This window comes from Nomascus leucogenys, chromosome 20 (assembly GCF_006542625.1).
Source record: "Nomascus leucogenys isolate Asia chromosome 20, Asia_NLE_v1, whole genome shotgun sequence".
Classification (NCBI taxonomy): Eukaryota; Metazoa; Chordata; class Mammalia; order Primates; family Hylobatidae; genus Nomascus; species Nomascus leucogenys.
The window spans coordinates 43,791,043-43,816,395 of NC_044400.1; the positions used below are offsets into that span (position 1 = coordinate 43,791,043).

Sequence of the window (25,353 nt, forward strand, 5' to 3'; positions counted from 1 at the left end):
TCAATTTTAATGTATCTTCTGATTCTGTTACATGAGGGTGTATCTCTTGAATCACCATCCTTTTAGTTTATCCTTCCTCATACTCTAAAATTATTATGATTTTATTCTAATTTTTAGTTAAATACTCAGGCCCAAGTTTTAAAGTGGGCAAAAGACTTGAGCAGACATTTCACAAGAGAAGCTATATGGATGACCAGTAAGCATGTGAAAAAACACTGTTAGTTATTAGGGAGATACAATTAAGGCCACAATGAGATAGCACTACATACCTACCCAAAGTGATTCTCCCGCCTCAGCATCCCAAAGCACTGGGATTACAGGCATGAACCACTGCACCTGGCCACTTTTTCTTTTATTTTCTAAAGACTAAAATTTAAAAATGGATAGCACAAAATGTTAATGAGTATGTGGAGCAAGTGGAACAATCATATACTGCTAGCAGATGTGTAAAGTGGTACAGTCCCTTTGGAAAACCTTACAGAGTTGTCTAATTGAGGTAAACTTACACCTGAGCCAGCAATTGTGCTCATAGTTATACAGCAGAAATGGAAGTTTCTGTTTCTAAAAAGACGTATAACAAAATGCTCCTATCAGCTTTATTCAGAGTAGCTAAAAACTAGAAACCAAACCAAATGCCCATCAATAGAAGAATGGATAAACAAATTGTGATATAGTCTCACAATGGAACATCTAAACAATAACAAAGAATGAGTTATTGATTCATCAACAGCATGGATGAAAAATGAATCAAAACATGAATCAAAAACATTATGCTGAGCAAAAAAAAAAAAAAGCCAGACACAAAGGAGTGCATCCTTTTTAATTTCATTTTTATGCAGCTCAAGATCAGGAAAAAGTGATTTATGGTGATAGAATTCAGAACAGTGGTTGCCTCAGGGCAGGGAAGAGATTGATTGAAAAAGGGCACAAGGGAAATTATAGGGTGGTGGGAATATTTTATATCTTGATTAGGGTGCTAACTACCAAACTATACAATTTTCATTTGACTCTATGTTAAAGGTCTGTGCATTTTATTAAATATAAATTATGTCTCATTTAAAAATTATTACTTAGTTTCTGTGTAGTATTGCCTTCTGTTTTACCTGTACAGTATTCATAGCTGAACATTGTTGTATCTGGTAATTTTTGTTTTTTAAATTTTGTGTTTCCAACACCAATTTTTTTTTTTAGAGATGGGGTCTTGCTCTGTTACCCAGGCTGGAGTGCAGTAGTGCAGTCATAGCTAACCGTAGCCTTGAACCCCTGGGCTCAAGTGACCCTCCTGCCTCAGCCTCTAAAATAGCTGGGATCATAGATAGGCGTGTGCCACCACACCTGATTTTTTTTAAATTTATTTTTTAATAGAGATGGGGTCTTGCTATATTGCCAAGGCTGGTCTTCAACTCCTGAGCTCCTTTGATTCTCCCACCTCAGCCTCCCAAAGCACTGGGATTACAGGCATGGCCACCGGACCTGGCCACTTTTTCCATCATTTTCTAAAGATAAATCTCTTACCTGTTTGTTTCATTGCTTCCCCCCTTTTTTTTTTCCTATTATCTACATTAATTGTTCCCATACTTGCTAGTATACTTTTCTCAATACAATCACACCACATAATCTGTTCATTGGCAGTTCTTTCCTTACAACATCCCTTCTGAAGCCCTCCATTCTCTTGTCTGGGCAGGTTATATTCTAAGAACTCTTCAGTGACACTTTTTGGTTTTCCTTTTGGTTTTCTCCTGTTTTGGATTTTCTGTTTCCTGTAACTCAATTTACATAAAAGTTATTAAGCTCCCTTCCATATTTCAGTAGGGAAAATTTGTTTGTGTTGGCATTTTTTATAGTAAAACTTTATGACTAGGATTTATTTCCTAGAAGCTTAAGACTTTTCCAACTGTATGTAATTATATATTCCTTTTCTTCTTAGCTGGGGCAGGAAGAAAGATATGAATTGCTCAATGTCTTGGAGTTTACCAGGTAAAACATCTGCTCAGTGATTTGTATGGATAAGATAAATTTATATCCATTTTTATTTTTTCCCTTTTGAATAACTACAAAGTATGTTTTGTTTTTATTTAACTAAATTTGTTTAGACAAAATATTAAATCAAAATCTTTAGTACATTTTTGATTCTCATTATCTGTAGATAAATTACAAACCACTTTCTTCAGAGTATTGTAGTGCATGACTACTGGTAGCAGTTTTAAAGTCTTTTTGAAAGTTGATCTCATGGAAATAGAGTAGAATGATAGATACCAGAGGCTGGGAAGGATGTGTGAGTGGGAGGGGAAGGGATAAAGAGAGGTTGGTTAATGGGTATGAACATACAGTTATGTTGAAGAAGTAAATTCTGATGTCTGATAATAAAGTAGGGTAACTATAGTTAACAACAATGTGTTGTATATTTCAAAATAGCTAGAAGAGAGGACTTAAAATGTTCCCAGACATACAAGTGATAAATAATCAAGATCTTGCAAATCCCAAACACCCCAATTTGATCATTATAAATTCTGTGCATCTAACAAAATATCACATATACCCCATAAATATGTACAAATACTATGTATCAATTTTAAAATTTAGAAAAAGAAATCTTTTTGAAATATAGCTGCCTGATTCACAAGCCCAGCATATATGGCCAGGCGTCTTACGGTTGGTGATCTGGAAACACAGTTATGTTTAGAGGCATCAGATTTACGTGGAGTGGAGATGAGTCAGGATCAGGAAGCCAGCATTCTAATTGTATGCTCATTATATCTAATTGTCTTCAGGATTTGAAAAACCGTATTCTTGTCTCTGTTAAGTATAAGACCAGTTACTATCTGTTAGGAAAGTACAGAAAGCAAAGTGATTGTCCTACTTATTTTATTTCTTAAGGTCGAATAATAGATGCCTTCAGTTATAATCAATGATAAGTCTGTGAGTTTTCAGCCTCTTACTCCCACATGACGATGTAACCTGCTTACCTGCATTCTTGAGGCAGAGAGGCCCTTGCTGCAGGGGTCTTTAAAGACTGCATGACCATTCACAGGACACTTCACAGAATTAAGGCCATGGGAAAGTAATGCTGTTGTTCAAGGAAATAAGTATCCATCATTTTTCTTGAACTTTCTTCTGCATAAGGCAAACATGTACATTGCTTAGGAAAGGCATTTCTCTTTCTGTGCCAACTTTGGTTGCCGTCTTGATTGGGAATGACCACATGCCAGTGGTTAATAACAAAAATAATGCGGTCTGTCTGACTTATTATTTAAAGCTTTTTTTAACTTAGATACTCTGAAAAGCCCAAAGAAGATGAATACACTGAATAAACAGAATGGAGTATTTTCAAAGTGCACCCCTCGTCTCTTTCTTTTCATGTCAAAGTGATTGCTTTTCCCAAGCTTCTTTGTATTATAACTGTAGACTGTCATTAAGTAGTCTATCAGTTGCCATTTAGATATGTTTTTTAAACCACACTTAGAAAGCACTATGCTAGGTGATGAGTGCCATGAAGAAAAAAATAAGGTTGGGAGTTTCCGTTCTTTCAGGATTCAGTGATGAAGGTGGGTTTAAGAATGAACATGAGAAAAGTGAATATGATGCTGTTAAAGTAGTCCCTATGAAGGACGTTAGTGGTTTAGACTAGGATGATGGTAGTGAAAATAAAAGGAAGTTAATAGAATCCGTGTACCTTGTAGAGGAATATCTGAGAGACTTTGTGAGGGATTGGTGGTAGAAGGCGAAATGAGGAAGGGGTGAGGGTCTCTGGCATGAACAACTGGGTAGATAGAGGTACCGCTTACACAGATGGCAGAAGTGGGAATAGGAATAGATGTGGAGGTTGAAATGTTTGAAGTCTTAGGTTTTACATGCCTGTGAGACATACAAACAGCTATCAGGTAAGCAGTTGAATACAAGGGCCTGAAACAAAAGAGAAATCTATGGCTGAAATAGCAATTTGGCAGTCAGTGGTTGGTAAGTGGTATTTGAAGTCATAAAACTGAATGGGATCTCCTGAAGAGAAGATATAAAATCAGGGGGAAATGGAAGGCTGATGATTAAGCCATGAGGGTAAGGGTTGATTAGAAAAAGAGGAATCAGCAAAAGAGACAACCTTGTTGTTAAAGATGTGGAGGACAGAGAGGGTCATAGCACAGAGCCAGGAGAAGAGGGTTCAAGGAGAGAGTGGTCATCTGTGTCAGAGACTGCTGCAAGGTTAGGTAAGAAGTTTGAGAAGTATTTGTTGAATGTAGCTATTCATTGTAACGGTGAGGAGAGAAGAAAAAGGAAAAGACTGGGAATGAAGGGGGTAGATGAGTGAAGACACTGTATGTAGTGATGGTTTAGAGAAGGTGAAATATGAAAGAGTTGAAAAGGGATGTGGCTTAATGGAGGAGTGGTTGCATCGGGTGAGTTTTGTAGGGATGAGAACAGAGTATGTTAAATGCTTATGAACAGGATCCTTACAGAAGGAGAAGAGGCAGATTCTGGGGAGAACAGCATAACCTTTGGACGGAGGTTACTGAGAAAGTGAGATGAGAGGAGGTTCACAGGCATGTAGAAGGAAGGCCTCTGAAAGGAAAATGTTTCTTCCATCATACCAGGAAAAAAGATGGAGGGGATGGTGCACACATAGATATGCAGGTTTTAATGGCAGAAAGAAAAGGGATTTCTTCCCACCCCCAAACCGAGACACAGTGTTGCTCTGTTACCCAGGCTGGAGTACAGTGGCTCGATCTCGGCTCACTGCAACCTCCGCCTCCCAGGTTCAAGCTATTCTCATGCCTCAGCCTCTTAAGTAGCTGGGATTGCAGGTGCACATCACCATGCCTGGCTAATCTTTGAATTTTTAGCAGAGATAGGGTTTCACAATGTTGACCAGGCTGGTCTCGAACTCCTGACCTCAAATGATCCCCCTGCCTCAGCCTCCCAAAGTGCTAGGATTACAGGTGTAAGCCACAATACCCAGGCAAAAAGGGATTTCTTATCTGAGGTTTTTATCAAGGTGAATTTTCGTCAAGGTTCTGGAGTGAGGAGGGAGCATGGGAGACTTGGAGAATGGAGAAGGTGTGCTGTAGCTCTGCACAGGGCAAGAGAGCAAGCGTGTTGGAATGTGCTGGGTTACTGGGCAGTAAGGAGCACCCAGTTGGTATTGTATATCATGTATTTGCTAATCTCTATGGCTGGGTAACTTTTCTTGAGCAACATCTACCTACTTTGATGTAACACAAAAGAGAGTTCTCATTCACGCAATACTTGGAGGTTTCACCAGGAAAAGAGAAGAGCAAGGACATTGATGAGTTTGGGACCACATTATCAAAGCTGGAGTAAAAGAGGCATGAATCAGGAAGGGCTAATGTAGAATGCATAGGTGTCGTTACAAAGGAGGCCCAATTAAATGTATTCCTGATGTACAGGGATAGAGATTGGGGTAGTAATACCAGGAGCATTATGGATGAAGAAAGAGGGAACTTAAATATTCCTTTTTTTTTTTTTTTTTTTTTTGAGACAGAGTCTCACCCTTTCACCCAGGCTGGAGTGCAGTGGCACAATCTCGGTTCACTGCAACCGCCACCTCCCGGGTTCAAGTGATTCTTCTGCCTCAGCCTCCTGAGTAGCTGGGATTACAGGCACGCAATACCAAGCCTTGCTAATTTTTGTATTTTTAGTAGAGACAGGGTTTCACCATGTTGATCAGGCTGGTCTCGAACTCCTGACCTTGTGATCCGCCCACCTCGGCCTCCCAAAGTGCTGGAATTATAGGCATGAGCCACCGTGCCAGTCCGGGAACCGAAATATTTCTAAATACCTCTGAAAGAAACTCCTGACTGTACACTGTGATACCATAACTGACTGCTTCTGCATACTGAACTCATCTCAGTCTTTTAGCTGGTAAAACAAATAGATACAGACATTGGAGTAGTCCTCTTCTGCCCTCAGTTGTGAGGAGGATGCTTATACACTCATGGTCCAAATGAGAACTATCCTTTGTAATGCTGTCGGAGTTTCTTCCACTCAGTGTTATTTGCGATCTCTTTTTACTAATGCATTGAAACATGTACATTTGACAGACAGTTCTTATTAAACTATGTCACCAACAGTATTAAAATGTTTGTGCTCATTAGCTTAATTTTGCAGCATAAATTAGGTTTTTATCATGATGCCAGTGGTTTGCTAGTCATCATTGAAAAACTATAGTTGTGAATGCTTAAGTTTTTTAAAGTACTAGTATTTGCCTTCATGTGTGATGGGGTGTCACTGATTATCGTTTCTATTTTTAATAACAATTGATTTGTATTGATATTTCTATTTTTGATAAAAACTATAACATAATTTATCCTTTAAGAAACCAACTCAGATACTTTTTCCAATCCGAAAACATTGAACTAGGACTTTACTCTGGTGGGTATGAGCTCTTGCAGGTTTCTTAGGAATTATTTTGTCAACTATTCCACTAGAACAGTAGATGGTACCCTGGTGCCTTAAAAAGAATAATGTAACTTTTACAGGTGCCCAACTGTACACCCAGGGGATAGTTTGTGTATGTGGAAGGTTAGGGCTCATGATTTGGTCAGATTTATTTTTTTACTGTGAATATTAAAATATGTGAGGCATGACAAACACATAGATGCATATCCTTGGTATGATGACACATTATGCAAAACTTATTTCTTTCAGTGCTAGAAAAAGAATGTCAGTGATTGTTCGCACTCCATCTGGGAAGTTACGACTCTACTGCAAAGGAGCTGTAAGTTTTTATTTTTTACAGTTTTGATTTATGATGGTTTATAATGTATATGTTAGGCATTCTATGGAAATGTAACACAGATGTTTAACATGAAGTTGCTGACATCCACTTTTGTTGGTGTTTTATAGTAATAGTGTTCAGCCTCTTCTGGTGAAATGTGGAATTCCTTCTGGGTAAATTTGGTGCTTTGAAAAAGTTTGGCCTAGGTTATTTTTATAATTCAATTTTTGATACATAATATTTGAGGTTTATGCTATATAAACTGTTAGAAGACAGTTAAATACAGAAAATCTTTAAAAATTGTATTAAAATGTGATTCACTCTAGTTTGAATCTAATTTTTTAAAGAGCACAGAAATGGAAAATTAGATCACAGTTACTACCATAACTATGTCATGGGATTAGTTTGTCTTGCATTGTTTTAATTATAACAATTTCTGACTTGGCTTTGGTATATTGGCAGCTTATGTTGACAGAAATAGTAATATGTTATTCTAACTGAATTTTTCCAGTTAAATATATTCATACTCATGGGAAAATGAGAAATCTGACCAGGGCCCTTTTTTTTCATTGAGATGAGTCAGTATTTTCCTTCTGAACTGTTCCTTGCATTTACCTAGTTTATAACCTTCCCAACTTGGAACATTCCCATTTTGAATAGAATCAACAGCCTTTCTTTATCGCATAGAAACTTGGAAACTGAACTTAAGAAGCTCAAGCCTATTATTTAAATTCATTTTGAGAATGTTAAATGCCTTGGTTTAAAGACAATGAAATGCAATTTTAGAATGCCTTGATTTTAAGCATTTTGGTAGAATTATTTCATGATGTTTCATGAATTTAGTTTTAGAATTCCTTTGATTTTGTATTCTCATTGATTAAAACACCTAACATTTTTTCATTGTATGCATCCTGCCATCACAGTTTGAACTGCATTTTGGAGATAGGAAGATAAGACCTAAGACTCGTCAGGAGCTTAGACTAGTCAGAGAAATATTAAATAAAAAGAAGATTGGGATACAATTTTAAAGTGTATTGTAAAGATCTTCCAAATCCCAAAAGTAATATTCAGTGATAAGGGAATAAAGAGAGCATTTAACACATATACACCATGGAATACTATGCAGCCATAAAAAAGGATGAGTTCATGTCCTTTGCAGGGACATGGATGAAGCTGGAAACCATCATTCTCAGCAAACTATCACAAGATCAGAAAACCAAACATCGCATGTTCTCACTCATAAGTAGGAGTTGAACAATGAGAACACATGGACACAGGAAGGGGAACATTACACACCCTTTGGGGGTGGGGGCCTGAGGGAGGGATAGCATTAGGAGAAATACCTAATGTAAATGATGAGATGATGGGAGCAGCAAACCAACATGGCACATGTATACCTATGTAACAAACCTGCACATTGTGCGCAGGTACCCTAGAACTTAAAGTATAATAATAATTTTTTTTTAAAAAAGAGAGCCTTTAAGACCTCCCACTTTAAATGTTTGATAAATGTCCAGTTTACAAAACCCAAATCACATCCTTCCTTGTATAGTTTGGAATCATCTTCTACCTAGAAACTTGTTTGAGGAGTTAAAGCTTTGAATAAAAGATAAAAAATGGTGGACTTCCATTTTTAATAATCATAGAATTAGCTTGCATATATTTTTGCTGTTCTGAAAAAAATTTTAATGTATTTTATATGGACTTTATTTTTAGAGCAGTTTTAAGTCCCCAGCAAAATTCAGCAGAAGATAAGGGTCCACATGCACGCCCTGCCATCACGCATACACGTAGCCTCCCCATTATAAACATCCCCCACCAGAGTGGAACATTTGTAACAATCCATGACCTACACTGACACATCATTATCACCCAAACCCTAGACTGTACATGAGGGTTCACTCTTGGTATTGTAAATTCTGTAGGTTTGGATAAATGTGTAGTGACATGTATCTACCATTATGGTATCATATACAGTATTTTCATTGCCCTACAAATCCCCTGTGCCCCGCCTAGTCATTTATCTCTTCCCCCAAGGCCTTGGCAACCACTGTTGCTTTTACTGTCCCCACTGTTGCTTTTACTGTCCCCACTGTTCCTTTTACTGCCTTTTCCAGAATGTCATATAGTTAGAATGATATGGTATATAGCCTTTCTGGACTGGCCTCTTTCACTTAGTAATATTCATTTAAGGTTCCTCCATGTCTTTTCATGGCTTGAGAGCTTGTTTCTTTTTAGCACTGAATAATCCATTGTCTGGATGTGCCACAGTTCATGCGTTCACCTGCTGAAGGACATCTTGGTCTGTTTCCAATTTTGGCAATTATATGAATAAAGCTACTGTAAACATGCATATGCGTGTTTTTGTGTAAACATAGGTTTTCATCTCATTTGGGTAAATACCAAGGAGAATAATTGCAAGATCTTACAGTAAGAGTAAGTTTCATTTTGTAAGAAACTGACAAACTGTCTTCCAAGTGACTATACCATTTTGCATTCCTATTAGCAATTAATGAGAGCTTTTGTTGCTCCACATCTTCACCCACGTTTGAAGTTGTCAGTGTTTTGGATTTGGGCTATTCTAATAGATGTGTACTGGTGTTTTATTGTTGGCTTAATTTCCAGTTCCCTGAAATACGATGTTGAACATTTTTTCATATGCTCATTTAACATCTGTATGTCTTCTGTGATGAGGTATCTTCAGATCTTTTGCCCATTATTAAATTGGTTGTTCATTTTCTTGTAGTTAGTTTTTTATTTTTTTAATTTTATTTATTCATTTATTTATTTATTTTTAGAGACAGGGTCTCACTCTGTCACCCAGGCTGGAGGGCAGTGATGTGATCATAGCACCCTATAACCTCAGTTTCCTGGGCTCAAGTGATCCTCCTGTCTCAGCCTTGTTTTTATTACTTGTACAAATTTATGGGGTACATGAGAAATTGTTACATGTATATAATGCAGGGTGATCAAGCCAGGATACTTAGAGTGTCCATCAACTTAGTACAATACATTTTTTGTGGAGTATAGTCACCCTACTCTGCTATCAAACATTGAATTGATTCCTTCTATTATACTGTATGTTTGTACTCTTTAACCCAGTCCTCTTTATCCTCCCTCCTTCCTTCCTCCTCCCTCCGTCTCACCCTTCCCTGTTGGTGTTTGTACTTTCTACCTCTGGGATCATACTTTTTTTTAGCTCTCACATGTAAGTGAGAATATGCAATGTTTGTCATTCTGTGCCTGGCATATTTCACTTGATAATGACCTCCAGTTTTATCTATGATGCTGCAAATGACATGATGTCATTATTCTTTATGGCTGAATAGTATACCATTGTGTGTATATACACCTGTTTTTTTTAATCTCTTGGTCTGTTGATGGACACTTAAGTTAATTCCATATCTTTACTATTGTGAATAGTGCTGCAATAAACATGTGAGTGCAGGTATCCCTTTGATATATTGATTTTTTTTCCTTTGGGTACATACCCAGTAGCGGGATTGCTGGATTGAATGGTAATTCTAGTTTCTTTGAGAACTCTTTATACTGTTTTCCATAGTGGCTGTACTAGTTTACATTCCCACCAACAGTATGTAAGAAGTCCTTTCTCTCCACATCCTCGCCTATATCAGTTATTTGTTGTCTTTTTGATAATAGCCATTCTGACTGGGGTAAGATACATCTCATTGTGGTTTTGATTTGCCTCTGATTGTTAGTGATGTTGAGCATTTTTTCATATATTTGTTGACCATTTGTATGTCTTCTTTTGAGAAATGCTTACTCATGTCCTTTGTTCACTTTTTAAGGGAATTATTTGCCTGTTGTTTCAGTTTCTTGTATATTCTGGCTATTAGTCCTTTTTAGGGTGAATAGTTTGCAGATACTTTCTTCTATTCAACAGATTCTCTTCACTCTGTTTATTGTTTCTTTTGCTGTGCTTTTTAGTTTAATGTAATCCCATTTGTGAATTTTTCTTTTTGTTGCCTGTGTTTTCAAGATCCTGGTCATAAATTTTTTGCCTAAACCAATGCCCAGGATAGTTTTCCCTAGGTTTTCTTCTAGTATTTTTGTAAGTTTGAGTCTTATGTTTGTTTTTAATCCATTTTGATTTTTTTTGTTTTCTTTGTATATGGCAAGAGATACGGGTTCAGTTTCATTCTTATTTCAGATGGGTTTTTAGATTTCCCAGCACCATTTATGGAAGAAGAAACATGACCTTTCTCTAGTGTAGGTTCTTATCAGCTTTGTCAAAGATCAATTGGTTATAAATATGTGACTTTATTTTTGGGTTCTCTATTCTGTTTCATTGGTTTATGTGTCTGTTTTTATGCCAATACCATGTGGTTTTGGTTACTATAGCCTTGTAATAAATTTTGAATGTAGGTAATGTGATGCCCCCAGCTTTGTCCTTTTTGCTCAGGATTATTTTAGCTATTTGGGCTCTGTTTTGGTTCCATATGAATTTTAGGATTATTTTTTCTAACTGTGAAGAATGGCATTGGTATTTTGCTTGGCGGGGGGATATTTTATTTTATTTTTTAGTACAAGAATAAATTCTTCAGTGGTGATTTCAGAGATTTCCATGCAGCCATCACCCAAGCAGTGTACACAATACCCAATATGTAGTCTTTTATCCCTCACTCCCCTCTCACCCTTCCTCTCCCCCCAGGTCCCAAAGTACATTGTATCATTCTCATGTCTTTGCATCCTTATAGCTTAGCTGTCGCTTATGAGTGAGAACATATGATGTTTGGTTTCCCATTTCTGAGTTACTTCACTTAGAATAATCATCTCTAATTCCATCCAGGTTGTTGCGAGTGCCATTATTTCACTCTTTTTATGGCTGAGCAGTATTCCGTCGTATACACATATACCACATTTTCTTTATCTACTTGTTGATTTATGGGCATCTGGGCTGGCTCCATATTTTTGCAATTGCAAATTGTGCTGCTATAAACGTGTGTGCAAGGATCTTTTTTGTATAATGACTTATTTTCCTCTGGGTGGATACCCAGGAGTGGGATTGCTGGATCAAATGATAGATCTACTTTTAGTTCTTTAAGGAATCTCCACACTGTTTTCCATAGTGGTTGTACTAGTTTACATTCCCACCAGCACTGTAAAAGTGTTCCCTTTTCACCACATCCCTACCAATATCTGTTATTTTTTGAGTTTTTGATTATGGCCATTCTTGCAGGAGTAAGGTAGTGTCACATTGTGGTTTTGATTTGCATTTCCATGGTAATTAGTGATGTTGAGCATTTTTTCTTGTGTTTGTTCACCATTCATATATCTTCTTTTGAGGACTGTCTGTTCATGTCCTTAGCCCACTTTTTGATGAGATTGTTTATTTTCCTCTTGCTGATTTGAGTTTGTTGTAGATTCTGGATATTAGTCCCTCATCAGATGCATACTTTGTGAAGATTTTCTCCTACTCTGTGTGGGTTGTCTGTTTACTGTCCTGATTATATTTTTTGCTGTGCTTTTTAGTTTAAGTCCCATCTATTTATCTTTGTCTTTGTTGCATTTGCTTTTGGGTTCTTGGTCATGAAGTCTTTGCCTAAGCCAGTGTCCAGAAGGGTTTTTCCGATATTATCTTCTAGAGTTTTTATGGTTTCAGGTCTTAGATTTAAGTCTTTGATCCATCTTGAGTTGATTTTTATCTAAGATGACAGACGAGGATCCAGTTTTATTCTTCTACATGTGACTTGCCAACTATCCCAGCACCATTTGTTGAACAGGGTGTCCTTTCCCCACTTTATGTTTTTGTTTGCTTTGCTAAAGATCAGTTGGCCATAAGTATTTGACTTTATTACTGGGTTCTTCATTCTCTTCCATTGGTCTATATGCCTATTTTTATACCACTACCGTGCCGTTTTGGTGACTATGGCCTTATATAATATTATAGTTTGAGGTCAGGTTATGTGATACCTCCAGATTTGTTGTTTTTGCTTAGTCTTGCTTTGGCTTTGCAGGCTCTTTTGTGGTTCCATACAAAATTTAGGATTATTTTTTCTAATTGTGAAGAATGGTGGTGGTATTTTGATGGGAATCGCATTGAATTTGTAGATTGCCTTTAGCAGTATGTCATTTTTACAACATTGATTGTACCCATCCATGAGCATGGGATGTGTTTCCATTTGTTTGTGTCCTCTATGATTTCTTTCAGCAGTGTTTTGTAGTTTCCCTTGTAGAGGTCTTTCACCTCCTTGGTCAGGTATATTCCTAAGTATTTTTATTTTTTTGCACCTATTGTAAAAGGAGTTGAGCTCTTGATTCTCAGCTTGATCACTGTTGGTGTATAGCAGAGCTACTGGTTTGTGTGCATTAGTTTTGTATCCTGAACCTTTGCTGAATTCATTTACCAGTTCTAGGAGCTTTTCGGAGGAGTTTTTAGGGTTTTTAGGTATATGATCATGTCATCAGCGAACAGCAACAGTTTGACTTCCTGTTTACCAGTTTGGATTCCCTTTATTTGTTTCTCTTATCTGATTGCTCTGGCTAGAACTTCCGTATTATGTAGAATAAAAGTGGTGAAAGTGGGCATCTTTGTCTTGTTCCAGTTCTCGGGGGAATGCTTTCAACTTTTTCCCGTTCAGTATAATGTTGACTATGGGTTTGTCATAGATGGCTTTTATTACCTTAAGGTATGCCTCTTCTATGTCGATATTGCTGAGGGTTTTAATCATAAAGGGATTCTGGGTTTTGTCAAATGCCTTTTCTGCATCTATTGAGATGATCATGTGGTGTTTTGTTTTGTTTTGTTTGAGACAGAGTTTTGCTCTTTTTGCCCAGGCTGGAATGCAATGGTGCGATCTCAGCTCACCACAACCTCCACCTCCCGGGTTCAAGCGATTCTCTTGCCTCAGCCTCCTGAGTAGCTGGGATTACATGCGTGCACCACCATGCCTGGCTAATTTTGTATTTTATTTAGTAGAGACAGGGTTTCTCCATGTTGGCCAGGCTGGTCTCAAACTCCTGACCTCAGGTGATCTGCCTGCCTTAGCCTCCCAAAGTGCTGGGATTACAGGCATGAGTCACCGCGCCCAGCCTGGTTTTTGTTTTTAATTCTGTTTATGTGGTGTATCACATTTATTGACTTGCAGATGTTAAACTATCTCTGCATCCCTGGTATGAAACCCACTTGATCCTGGTGGATTATCTTTTTGATATGCTGCTGGATTCAGTTAGCAAGTTTTCTTGAGGATTTTTGTATGTATGTTCATCAGGGATATTGGTCTGTAGTTTTTTTTGTTATATTCTCTCCTGGTTTTGGTATTAGGGGGATACTGGCTTCATAGAATGACTTTGAAAGGATTCCCTCTTTCTCTATCTTTTGGAATAGTGTCAATAGGATTGGTACCAATTCTTCTTTGAATGTCTGATAGAATTCAGCTGTGAATCCATCTGGTCCTGGACCTTTTTTGTTGGTAACTTTTTAATTACCGTTTCAATCTTGCTGCTGATCTGTTCATAGATTCTATATCTTCCTGGTTTAATCTAGGAGGGTTGTATATGTCCAGGAATTTATCCTTCTCCTCTGGGTTTTCTAGTTTAAGCACATAGAGGTGTTCACAGTAGCCTTAAATGATCTTTTGTACTTTGGTCATATTGGTTACATTATAATATCTCCTGTTTTGTTTCTAATTGAGCTTATTTGGATCTTCTCTCTTATTTTCTTTGTTAATCTCGCTAATGGTCTATCAATTTTATTTATCTTTTCAAAGAACCAGCTTTTTGTTTAATTTCTATTTCGTAGTTGTTGTTTCAATTTCATTTAGTTCTGCTCTGATCTTGGTAATTTATTCTGCTGGGTTTGGGGTTGGTTTGTTCTTGTTCCCCTGGTTCCTTGAGGTGTGACCTTAGATTGTCTATTTGTGCTCTTTCAGACTTTTTGACGTAGACATTTAATGCTGTGAACTTTCCCCTTAGCACTGCTTGTGCTGTATCCCAGAGGTTTTGATAGTTTGTGTCACTATTATTCAGTTCAAATAATTTTTTAATTTCCATCTTGATTTCATTGTTGACCCAATGATCATTCAGGAGCAGGTTATTTAATTTTCATGTATTTGCATGGTTTTGAGGTTTCCTTTTGGAGTTGATTTCCAATTTGATTCCACTGTGGTCTAAGGTAGTACTTGCTATAATTTCAAATTTCTTAAATTTGTTGAGACTTGTTTTGTGGTCTGTCTTGGAGAATGTTCCATGTGCTGATGAATAGAATGTATATTCAGCATTTGTTGGGTACAATGTTCTGTAAATATCTGTTAAGTCCATTTGTCCGAGAGTATAATTTACGTCCATTGTTTCTTTGTTGACTTTCTGTCTTGATGACCTGTCTAGTGCTGTCATTGGAGTATTTGAAGTCCCCCACTATTACTGTGCTGCTGTCTATCTCCTTTCATAAGTCTAGTACTAATTGTTTTATAAATTTGGGAGCTCCAATGTTAAGTGCATATATATTTAGGATTGTGATATTTCCTGTCGGATTAGTCCTTTTGTCATTATATGATGTCCCTCTTTGTCTTTTACTGCTGTTGCTTTATGTTTGTTTTGTCTAGTATAAGAATAGCTACTCCTGCTTGCTTTTGGTGTCCATTTGCATAGAATGTCTTTTTCCACCCCTTTACCTTAAGTTTCGTGAGCCCTAATGTGTCAGGTAAGTCTCTCGAAGACAGGAGATACTTGGTTGGTGAATTCTTATCCATTCTGCCATTCTGTATCTCTTAAGTGGAGCATTTAGGCCATTTACATTCAATGTTAGTATTGACACATGAGGTTCTATTCTATTCATCGTACTATTTGTTGCCTGAATACCTTTTTTTTTTTTCATTGTGTTAGTATTTTACAGGTCCTGTGAGATTTATGCTTTAAGGAAGTTCTATTTTGGTGTATTTCAAGGATTTGTTTTAGCAGTTCTTGTAGTGCTGGCTTGGTAGTGGCAAATTCTCTGAGCATTTGTTTTTCTGAAAAAGACTGTATCTTTCCTTCATTTATGAAGCTTAGTTTCGCTGGATACAAAATTCTTGGCTGATAATTGTTTTATTTGAGGCTAAAGGTAGGTCCTCAATCCCTTCTAACTTGTAGGGTTTCTGGTGAGAGATCTGCTGTTAATCTGATAGGTTTTCATTTATAGGTTACCTAATGTTTTTGCCTCATAGCTCTTAAGATTTTTTTCTTCATCTTGACGTTAGATAACCTGCTGACTATGTGCCAAGGTGATGATCTTTTTGTGATGTATTTCTCAGGTGTTCTTTGAGCTTCATGTATTTGGATGTCTAGATCTCTAGCAAGGCCAGGGAAGTTTTCCTCGGTTATTCCTTCAAATATGTTTTCCAAACTTTTAGATTTCTCTTCCTTAGGAACACCAATTATTCTTAGGTTTGGTCGTTTAACACAATCCCAAACTTGTTGGAGGCTTTGTTCATTTTTTTTAATTCTTTTTTCTTTACCTTTGTGAGATTGGAGTAATTTAAAAGCCTTGTCTTTGAGCTCTGAAATTCTTTCTTCTGCTTGTTCAAATCTGTTATTGAGACTTTCCATTTCTCTAAGTGTGGCCTTCATTTCCAGAAGTTGTGATTGTTTTTTATTTATGCTATCTGTTTCACTGGAGATTTTTCCAGTCATATCCTGCATCATTTTTTGGATTTATTTAAGTTAGACTTCACCTTTCTCTGGTGCTTCATTGATTAGCTTAATAACTGACCTTCTGAATTCTGTTTCTGGCAATTCAGAGATTTCTTCTTGAATTGGATCCATTACGGTGACTTAGCATGATCTTTTGGGGTATTAAAGAACCTTGTTTTGTCATATTACCAGAATTGTTTTTCTGGTTCCTTCTCATTTGGGTAGACTATGTCAGAGGGAAGATCTGGGGCTCAAGGGCAACTGTTTAGATTGTTTCATCCCATGGGGTACTCCCTTGATTTGGTGTTCTCCCCCTTCCTCTAGGGATGGGGCTTACTGAGAGCCAAACTGCAGTGATTGTTATTTCTCTTCTTGATCTAGCCATCCCACAGAGATACCAGGCTCTGGGCCGGTCCTGGGGAGTGTCTGCACAAAGTCCTGTGATATGATCCATCTTCAGGTCTCTCAGCTGTGGATACCATCACCTGCTTTGGTGGAGGTAGCAGGGGAGTGAAGTGGACTTGGAGACGGTCCTTGGTTGTATTTTTGTTAAGTGTGCTGGTTTTGTTTTGGTTGGTCTCCAGCCAGGAGGTGGCACTTTCAAGAGCTCATCAGCTGCTATAGTATGGGGAGGATGCAAGCTTGCCCTAAGGTCAGGCAGCAGGTGTGAAGCCATAGAGCTCCCAAGAGATGTCCTTTGTCTTGGGCTACCAGGGCAGGTAGACAAAGACTATCAGGTAAGGGCAGAGTCAGACATGTCTGAGCTGAGACTCTCCTTGGGTGGGACTTGCTGAGGCTGCTGTGGGGGGTGGGGGTGCGGTTCCCAGGCCAATGGAGTTATGTTCCCAGGGGGATTATGGCTGTCTCTGCTGCATCACACACATCACCAGGGAAGTGGGGGAAAGCTGGCAGCCACAGGCCTTACCCAGCACCCATGCAGCCTGCAGCCCAAAAGGCTGGTCTCACTCCCACTGTGCACCCCAACAGCACCAAGTTTATTTCCAAACAGCCAGTGAGCAGGGCTGAGAACTTGCCCCCAGCTACAAGCTTCCCAGCTGAGAAAGCAAGCTGACTCACAGTTCCTCAGCTATCCCACGGAGCCCGCAGCAGCAGTCTTCCTCCTTCAAAAAGCATGAATTCTCTTGGCTTTCCTGGTATGTTCATGTGGTAGTTCTTGGAGCAAAAGTTCATGTCACGCATGTCCATGTGAAGAGAGTCCACCAAACAGGCTTTGTGTGAGCAACAAGGCTGTTTATTTCACCTGGGTGCAGGCAGGCTGAGTCCAAAAAAGGAATGCCCAGCTAATTTTTTTGTATTTTATGTAGAGACAGGGTCTCACCATGTTGGCCAGGCTGGTCTTGAACTCCTGACCTCAGGTGATCAGCCCACCTCGGCCTCCCAATGTGCTGGGATTACAGGCGTTTTGTTTTTCTTATAGAGATCTTTCACCTCTTTGGTTAAATTTATTCATATGGGGTGTGTGTGTGTGTGGGTGTGTGTGTGTGTGTATTTTTGAGGCAGGGTCTCACTCTGCTGCCCAGGCTGGAGTGCAGTGGTATGATCATGGGTCACTGCAGCCTTGACTTCCTGTGCTCACATGATCCTCCCACCTCATACTCCCGAGTAACTGGGACTACAAGCATGCACCACCACACCTGGCTAACTTTTTTGTGTTTTTTGTAGAGGTGGGGTTTCGCCTTGTTGTTCAGGCAGTCCTTGAACGCCCACCTCAGCCTCCCAAAGTGCTAGGATTACAGGCGTGAGCCACCACACCTGGCCCTGGTATTTTATGTTTTTCATGACTGTTGTAAATGGGATTGGCTTTTTTCTTTCTCATCTAGATATTATTGGTATATAGAAGTGCTACTGATTTTTGTACATTGATTTTGTATCCTGCAACTCTACTGAATTCATTTATCAAAATTTAAGTTTTTTGGTAGTCTTCAGGTTTTTGCAGATATAAGATCATGTCATCAGCAAAGAGGAACAATTTGACTTCCTCTTTTCCAATTTGTATTCCTTTTATTTCTTTCTCTTGTTGATTGCTCTGGCCTCGACTTCCAGTACTATTTTGAATAGCTGTGAAGAAAGAGGGCTTCCTTATCTTGTTCCAGTTCTTGGAGGAAAGCTTTCAGCTTTTCCCTTTGCAATATGATGTTAGCTGGGGAATTGGTGAGGAAGTACTCATGACAGTTACAGTCCTTGTTTCTGCAGCTGGTCATGTAGTTGTAACTGGTATTGTTGACTGCCTTCTTCTGCTTCCCATTCTGTTTTCCCTTTGCCTTCAGCAAGCACCTCAGCAGGTTGTGGTTTTCTACCTAATGGAGTGACCCAAACCTTCATTCCTGAAGGGTCTGGGCTATTTGTAGTCCTGCCTGGATTGGGCTGTTGTAGTTTCCCATTGACCTTAATCACAGGGCGTGGTAATACTAAGAGAAGCCCTAATGGATCTACTGTATTCCGTACATACTCTTTCCTACCTCTGTTATGGAGCAGTAGCCTGATTTCATCTTGGTAGTCTGGGTCAGTCACCCCAGCCAACACTGTAACTCCCTTCTTAGCCTGTTGACTTAAAGGAGCCCAAAGTGTCCAGGTGGCAATCTTAACTTCCAATTTAATTGAATCATTGTTGTGTCTCCTGATGACAGTGTTCATCCCTCTGGAACTAAGACCTCTAGGCCAGCAAAACATATTGTCACAGGAACAGGAAGCAAAAATGTTGCTAGTGGATCACTAGGGGTGATGGTGAGTGGTGCCACTTCCACTTCCACCCCTTGATTCCTGGACCCCTGAATCCTGGCTATGGGAGAAACAGTGCCATATATTGGACGCTGATTCAGAGCATACACGGCCTTCTGGGTAACTTTGCTCCAGCCCTGCAAAGTGTTGTCACCTAGTTGGCATTGTAATTGTAACCCAAAAGGCCATTCCACCATTCTATCAATCTAGCTGCTTCAGGATGATGGGAACATGGTAAGACCAATGAGTTCCATGGGCATGAGCCCACTGCCACATGTCTTTAGCCATGAAATGAGTGCCTTGGTCAGAGGCAGTGCTGTGTGGAATACTGTGATGGTGGATGCATGAGCCCACTGCCACACTTCTTTAGCTGTAAAGTGAGTGCCTTGGTCAGAGGCAGTACTGTGTGGAAGACCGTGAGTCCACAGATGGTAGTCTTGGCAGAAGCACTGCGTGCAGGATAGGCAAACCCATATCCGGAGTAAGTGTCTATTCCAGTGAGGACAAACCTCTGCCTTTTCCATGATGCAAAAATCTGCCACCAGGTGGCTGGCTGATCACCCCGAGGAATGGTGCCATATCAAGGGCTCAGTGTTGGTCTCTGCTGATGGTAAATTGGGCACTCAGCAGTGGCTGTAGCCAGGTCAGCCTTAGTGAGTAGAAGTCCATGTTGCTGAACCCATGAGTAACCTCCATCCCTGCCACCATGGCCACTTTGTTCATGGGCCCGTTGGGTGATGACAGGGGTGGCTGGGGAAAGAGGCTGAGTGGTGTCCACAGAACAGTTCATCCTATCCACTTGATTATTAAAATCCTCCTCTGCTGAGATCACCCGTTGGTGAGCACTCACATGGGATACAAATATCTTCACAGTTTTTGACCACTTAGGTCCATCCACATACTTCTTGCCCAGATTTCTTTGTCACCAATTTTCTAGTCATGCTTCTTCCAAGTCCCTGACCATCTAGCCAAACCATTGGCTACAGCCCATAAATCAGTATATAATCACATATCTGGCCATTTCTCCTTCCATGCAAAGTGCACAACCAGCTGCACTGCTTGAAGTGCTGCCCACTGGGAAGATTTCACCTCACCACTGTCCCTCAGGGATGTCCTAGAAACGGGCTGTCATGCTGCAGCTGTCCAATTTCGGGTAGTGCCTGCATATTGTGCAGAACCATCTGTGAACCAGGCCCTAGTCTTTTCCTCTGTCAGCTGATCATAGGGAACTCCCCATGAGGCCATTGGTGCAGGCTGGGGAGGAGAAAGCAGAGTGGCAGGAGTGGAGACCATGGGCATTTGAGCCACTTCCTCACGTAACTGACTTGTGCCTTCAGGACCTGCTCAAGCCGGATCACATATATACCACTTCAATTTGATGATGGTTGCTGCTGCACACGACCCACTTCATGGCTAGATGGGTCAGAAAGCACCCAGTTCGTGATAGGCAGTTCAGGTCGCACTGTGACTTGATGACTCATGGTCCAGTGTTCAGTTTCCACCAAAGCCCAGTAACAAGCCAAGAGCTGTCTCTCAAAAGGAGAGTACCTACCTGCAGATTATGGCAGGGCCTTGCTCCAAAATCCTAGATGCCTCCACTGTGATTCACCTATGGGGGCCTGCCAAGGGCTCCAAACAGCATCCCTATTTGCCACTGACACCTCAAACACCATTGGATCTGCTGGCTCATATGGCCCAAGTGGCAGAGCAGCTTGTACAGCAGCCTGGACCTGTCTCCTGTTCTGGACCCCACTCAAAACTGGCAGCCTTTCGGGTCACGCGATAAATGGGCCAGAGTAACACACCCAAATAAAGAATGTGATGCCTCCAAAATCCAAATAAGCCCATTAGGCATTGTACCTCTCATTGTAGGAGGGGCCAAATGCAACAACTTATCCTTCACCTTAGAAGGAATAGCTCAACAGCCCCCACACCACTGGACCCCTAGAAATTTTACTGAAGTAGAAGGTCCCTTAATTTTAGTCAGGTTTATTTCCCATCCTCTGGCACGCAAATGTCTCACCAATAAGTCCAGTGTGTTTGCTACTTCTTGCTCACTGGATCCAATCAGCATAATGTCATCAGTGTGATGGACCAGTGTGATATCTTGTGGAAGTGAAAAGCAATCAAGGTTTCTCTGAATAAGATCATGACACAAAGCAGGAGAGTTGATATACCCCTGAGGTAGGACAGTAAAGGTATATTGAAGGCAAATTGCTTGGTAGGCCTTATGGGCAGGAGTGGAGAAATAGGAATTTGCCAAGTCAGTGGCTGCATACCAGGTACCAGGAGATGTGTTAATATGCTCAAGCAATGAAACCACATCTGGTACAGCATCTACAATTGGAGTCACCACTTGGTTAAACTTATGATAATCCAGTGTCATTCCCCAAGATCCATCTGTCTTCTGCACAGGCCAAATGGGAGAGTTGAATGGGGATACGGTGGGAATCACCACCCATGCATCTTTCAAGTCCTTGATGGTGGCACTAATCTCTGCAATCCCTCCAGGGATGTGATCTTGTTTTTGATTTACTATTTTTCTAGGGAGAGGCAGCTCTCATGGCTTCCATTTGGCCTTTCCCACCATAATAGCACTCACCCTACCAGTCAGGGAGCCAGTGTGGGGGTTCTGCCAGCTGCTAAGTTTGTCTATGCCAATTATGCATTCTGGCACCAGGGAAATGACCACAGGATGAGCCTGGAGACCCACTGGACCCACTGTAAGTCAGACCTGAGCTAAAACTCCATTAATTACCTGACCTCCATAAGCCCCTATTTTAACTGGAGAACCACAGTGACATTTTGGATCTCCTGGAATTATCGTCAGCTCAGAGCCAGTGTCCAGTAGTCCCCAAAATTTCTCATCATTTCCCTTTCACCAGTGCACAGTTACCCTGGTGAAAGGCCACAGGTCTCTTTGGGGAAGGATGGGAGAAAGATTAATAGCATAAATTGTCGGTTATGTAGTAGGGTCCTTCCTCTAGGGGACCCAGCCTCAAATTAGTCTTTTATCCATTTGACCTAGAAGTTTTCTGCTTATATAAATTTGAAAACTCAGGCAATTCTTTTTGAGTGTAGCGCATCTCCTCATGAGTCACACTCTCATCCTCACCTCTAAGGGCCCGCTGGGACTTTAGTTACAGGTCTAGAAGCAAACAGGAGTGTTGGGGGTGGCTCCTGAAGAGAATCAACATCATCTTGCCTGGCACCTGCCTCAGGAGAGGCCATCATTGTTACCTCAGGCAGCACAGGGTTTAGCTCCTCAGCCAAAGGTGGAAAGGCTGATGGCAGCATGGTTCAGAGAGGGAATGTTGCCACTACTGGGGATGGGGAAGCTGTTACTTTTGGCAAAAAAGGTTCATCAGAGTTTACAAATTCAGTGTCCCCAGCTTCATCAGGGTCCTCCCACATGTCCCCATTCCAAGTTGCAGGGTCCCATTCTTTTCCAATCAATGTCCTCCCTTTAACAGTAGACACATGTTGAGGCTGTGCATGCTCCTTTCCCTGCAGGTCAGCCACTTGCATGATAACAGCTTGTGTCTGTTTTTCCACAATTTCAGCTCTTTCCCTACAGGAGATAAGACTCTCACTTAGGGCAATCTTAGCAGGTTTGAGACTCAGTATCTGCTTCTGAAGCCAGGAGACAGAATCCCTGAGTTCGTCATTTTCTTTCATCACTTTGTCCACTGAACTTAGGAGCAACCAACCAGCTTCATTATGTTCCTTGGTTCTCCACATATGGCCAAAGGTATTATGTATAGAGTCACTAAACTCATTGCCTCTCATGAACGAAGAATCAGGAATGTCAAATGCATTTATTTTACATAACTCTCCAAACAGTTTACACCAAGGACTATCAGTGTTCTCCATACTACTAGAAGTAGAGTCCTTAGCATTTTGGGGTCTAATCATATTAAGCAGCCACCTCCAGAAACCCCAAAACCAATGAAAGAACTCCATCTTAATATTCTGTTCCTCTAGAACCACTCTTGGTACCAAAATCTGTATTGGTCAGAGTTCTCTAGAGGAACAGAATTAATACAATAAATACATATATATAAAGGGGAGTTTATTAAGCATTAACTCACACAATCACAAGGTCCCACAATAGGCTGTGGGACCTGCAGGCTGAGGAGCAAGGAGAGCCAGTCTGAGTTCCAAAACTGAAGAACGTGGAGTCCGATGTTCAAGGGCAGGAAGCATCCGGCATGGGAGAGAGATGTAGGCTGGGAGGCTACGCCAGTCTTGCCATCTCACATTTTTCTGCCTGCTTTATATTTGCTGGCAGGTGACTAGATTGTGCCCATCCAGATTAAGGGTGGGTCTACCTTCCCCAGCCCACTGACTCAAATGTTAATCTCCTTTGGCAACACCCTCACAGACACACCCAGGATCAATACTTTGTATCTTTCAGTCCAATCAAGTTGACACTCAGTATTAACCATTGCAATGTTTATTCATTTTTCATGTGTAGGCATGGCCAGCCGATTGCGATTTTCGTTTTAAAAACATACTATACATTTAATGCAGAAGGCCTCATCTTTCTTCTGCTTTTTCTCAACACTATAAAGAAGGTAGAAAATTAATTTTTCCCATTCTAAACATCAGTGTCTTCCACTAGAATGTTTGGATACAGTACAGAATTTAATCCTTTTAACTATGTTACTTATCACTTTTGTTTTCATGATTTTAATGTTTTCAAATATTTTCTTAGTTTTAGATTGGAATGTATTAATATCATTGAAAATATTATTTTCAAATTTAATTCTTCTTAAAAGAAGAATTTACAAATGATTCTTCTCATTCTCAGGAAGGAGCCATGAGAGGAAACTATCATTTCCTTTTGCTTTGCCCCCCTTCCCATTCCATCACTGAAAAATGAAAAGAAATTCAGAATTGCAGCTTGGAATACTCCATCTGTTCTGAGGTCACTAAGTTCTGTTTCTCTCAAGGGTTCTAAATCATACTCCATTAGTCTGCTTCCAAATATCAGCCCTGAGACTGGAGACCCCAAAATGGGTAATACCACTGAGAAAGTAATTGCAGATAAATGATTTATTTTTTCCTGGTCTAATAAAACCATGAAGGTTGAACACTAAAATTCTTAAAGCACTAAACCAAAGCTGGATAATAACTAAAGGAATAGTAGGCAATTTATAAAAGAGCAAAAGCTAGAGAAGCATAAGTGGTGCATGAAGTTAAAGCTGAAAAGGACTTTAAACATAATCTGGTAACAAAATTTTACAGATTAAGTAAACTGAGTCTTAAAGCTAAAGTGACACAGTCAGAAACATTCAGCTATTTAAGGCATTTCGAGATTTGTCCAAGGTTCTCCCCACAATACCCACTGGCCCTCTCAGTGGATTTAGTCCTGTATTTCTTAAAGTTTGTTCTTCTGTGAGCACTGGTCCCATAAACATGCTCTAAACCCTAAAAAGTTCTGTGATTCAACGAGTTTGGGGCACATATCATGTAGCCCCTTCGAGATCCACTGTGCACACTGGCATTTTAAAGTCCCCGAGGATTATTGCAGCAAGACAAGCTCTGTTGCTTTGCTCCGTCCTGTGTTTCCCAAACTTAATTGAGTTCTGGACCGTTCTTCCTTGCAGCACCTATGAATACCTATGAAGGTGTTCTGGAAAACCTTCTGGGTTGGGGTAGATCTTGCAGCATGTGGAAGGTAAGTGAGGTAGAATATGAGATATGAACATGGGAATAACTACAGTTTCATTCAGAAAGAGGAAAGATGAAGGTGCAAGAATAGAGACTTATTACTTAATGTCACTAGCAAAATAGTATTATTAGACAAAAATATCTTGTTCTTTAAAAGGAATGCTAAAAGAGATTGGTGGTTGTTACACTGATTTCCTACTGCTATTGTTACCAACATCAACTTTATTAAACTCAGAATGCTTAATTAAGTCATTTTACCCTCTTTTTGTTTTCCAGGACACTGTAATTTATGATCGACTGGCAGAGACGTCAAAATACAAAGAAATCACCCTAAAACATTTAGAGCAGTTTGCTACAGAAGGTAAGTGTAATTCGGCAATAAAGCATGATTAAAATAAAAAGAAATCATATACTTCTGATACCTTGCAGGATCCTTATTAGAGAGTCCGAAAGTAAGACGTCAGCTGTTGGCAATTTAGATTTTACTATTTGCTGTTTCCAGCGTATATTTTTATTTTACTTTCCTAAAACTATATTTATTAAAATTTTGAGCAACTTTGTTCCCACGTTTTAAATGG

At 39.8% G+C, this 25,353-nt stretch overlaps 1 protein-coding gene across 4 annotated transcripts in view; it reads left to right on the plus strand.

Moving 5' to 3' along the window:
• Positions 1-25,353, plus strand: part of ATP8A1 (ATPase phospholipid transporting 8A1) — a 251,337-nt gene that overhangs the window by 107,535 nt on the left and 118,449 nt on the right. For all 4 annotated transcript variants that reach the window (XM_030801459.1, XM_003258635.2, XM_003258634.2 and 1 more), the window contains 3 exons: positions 1,928-1,977; positions 6,661-6,730; positions 25,052-25,136. In XM_030801459.1, the coding sequence (XP_030657319.1) occupies positions 1,928-1,977; positions 6,661-6,730; positions 25,052-25,136 (205 nt within the window). The remainder of the gene's footprint in view (positions 1-1,927; positions 1,978-6,660; positions 6,731-25,051; positions 25,137-25,353) is intronic.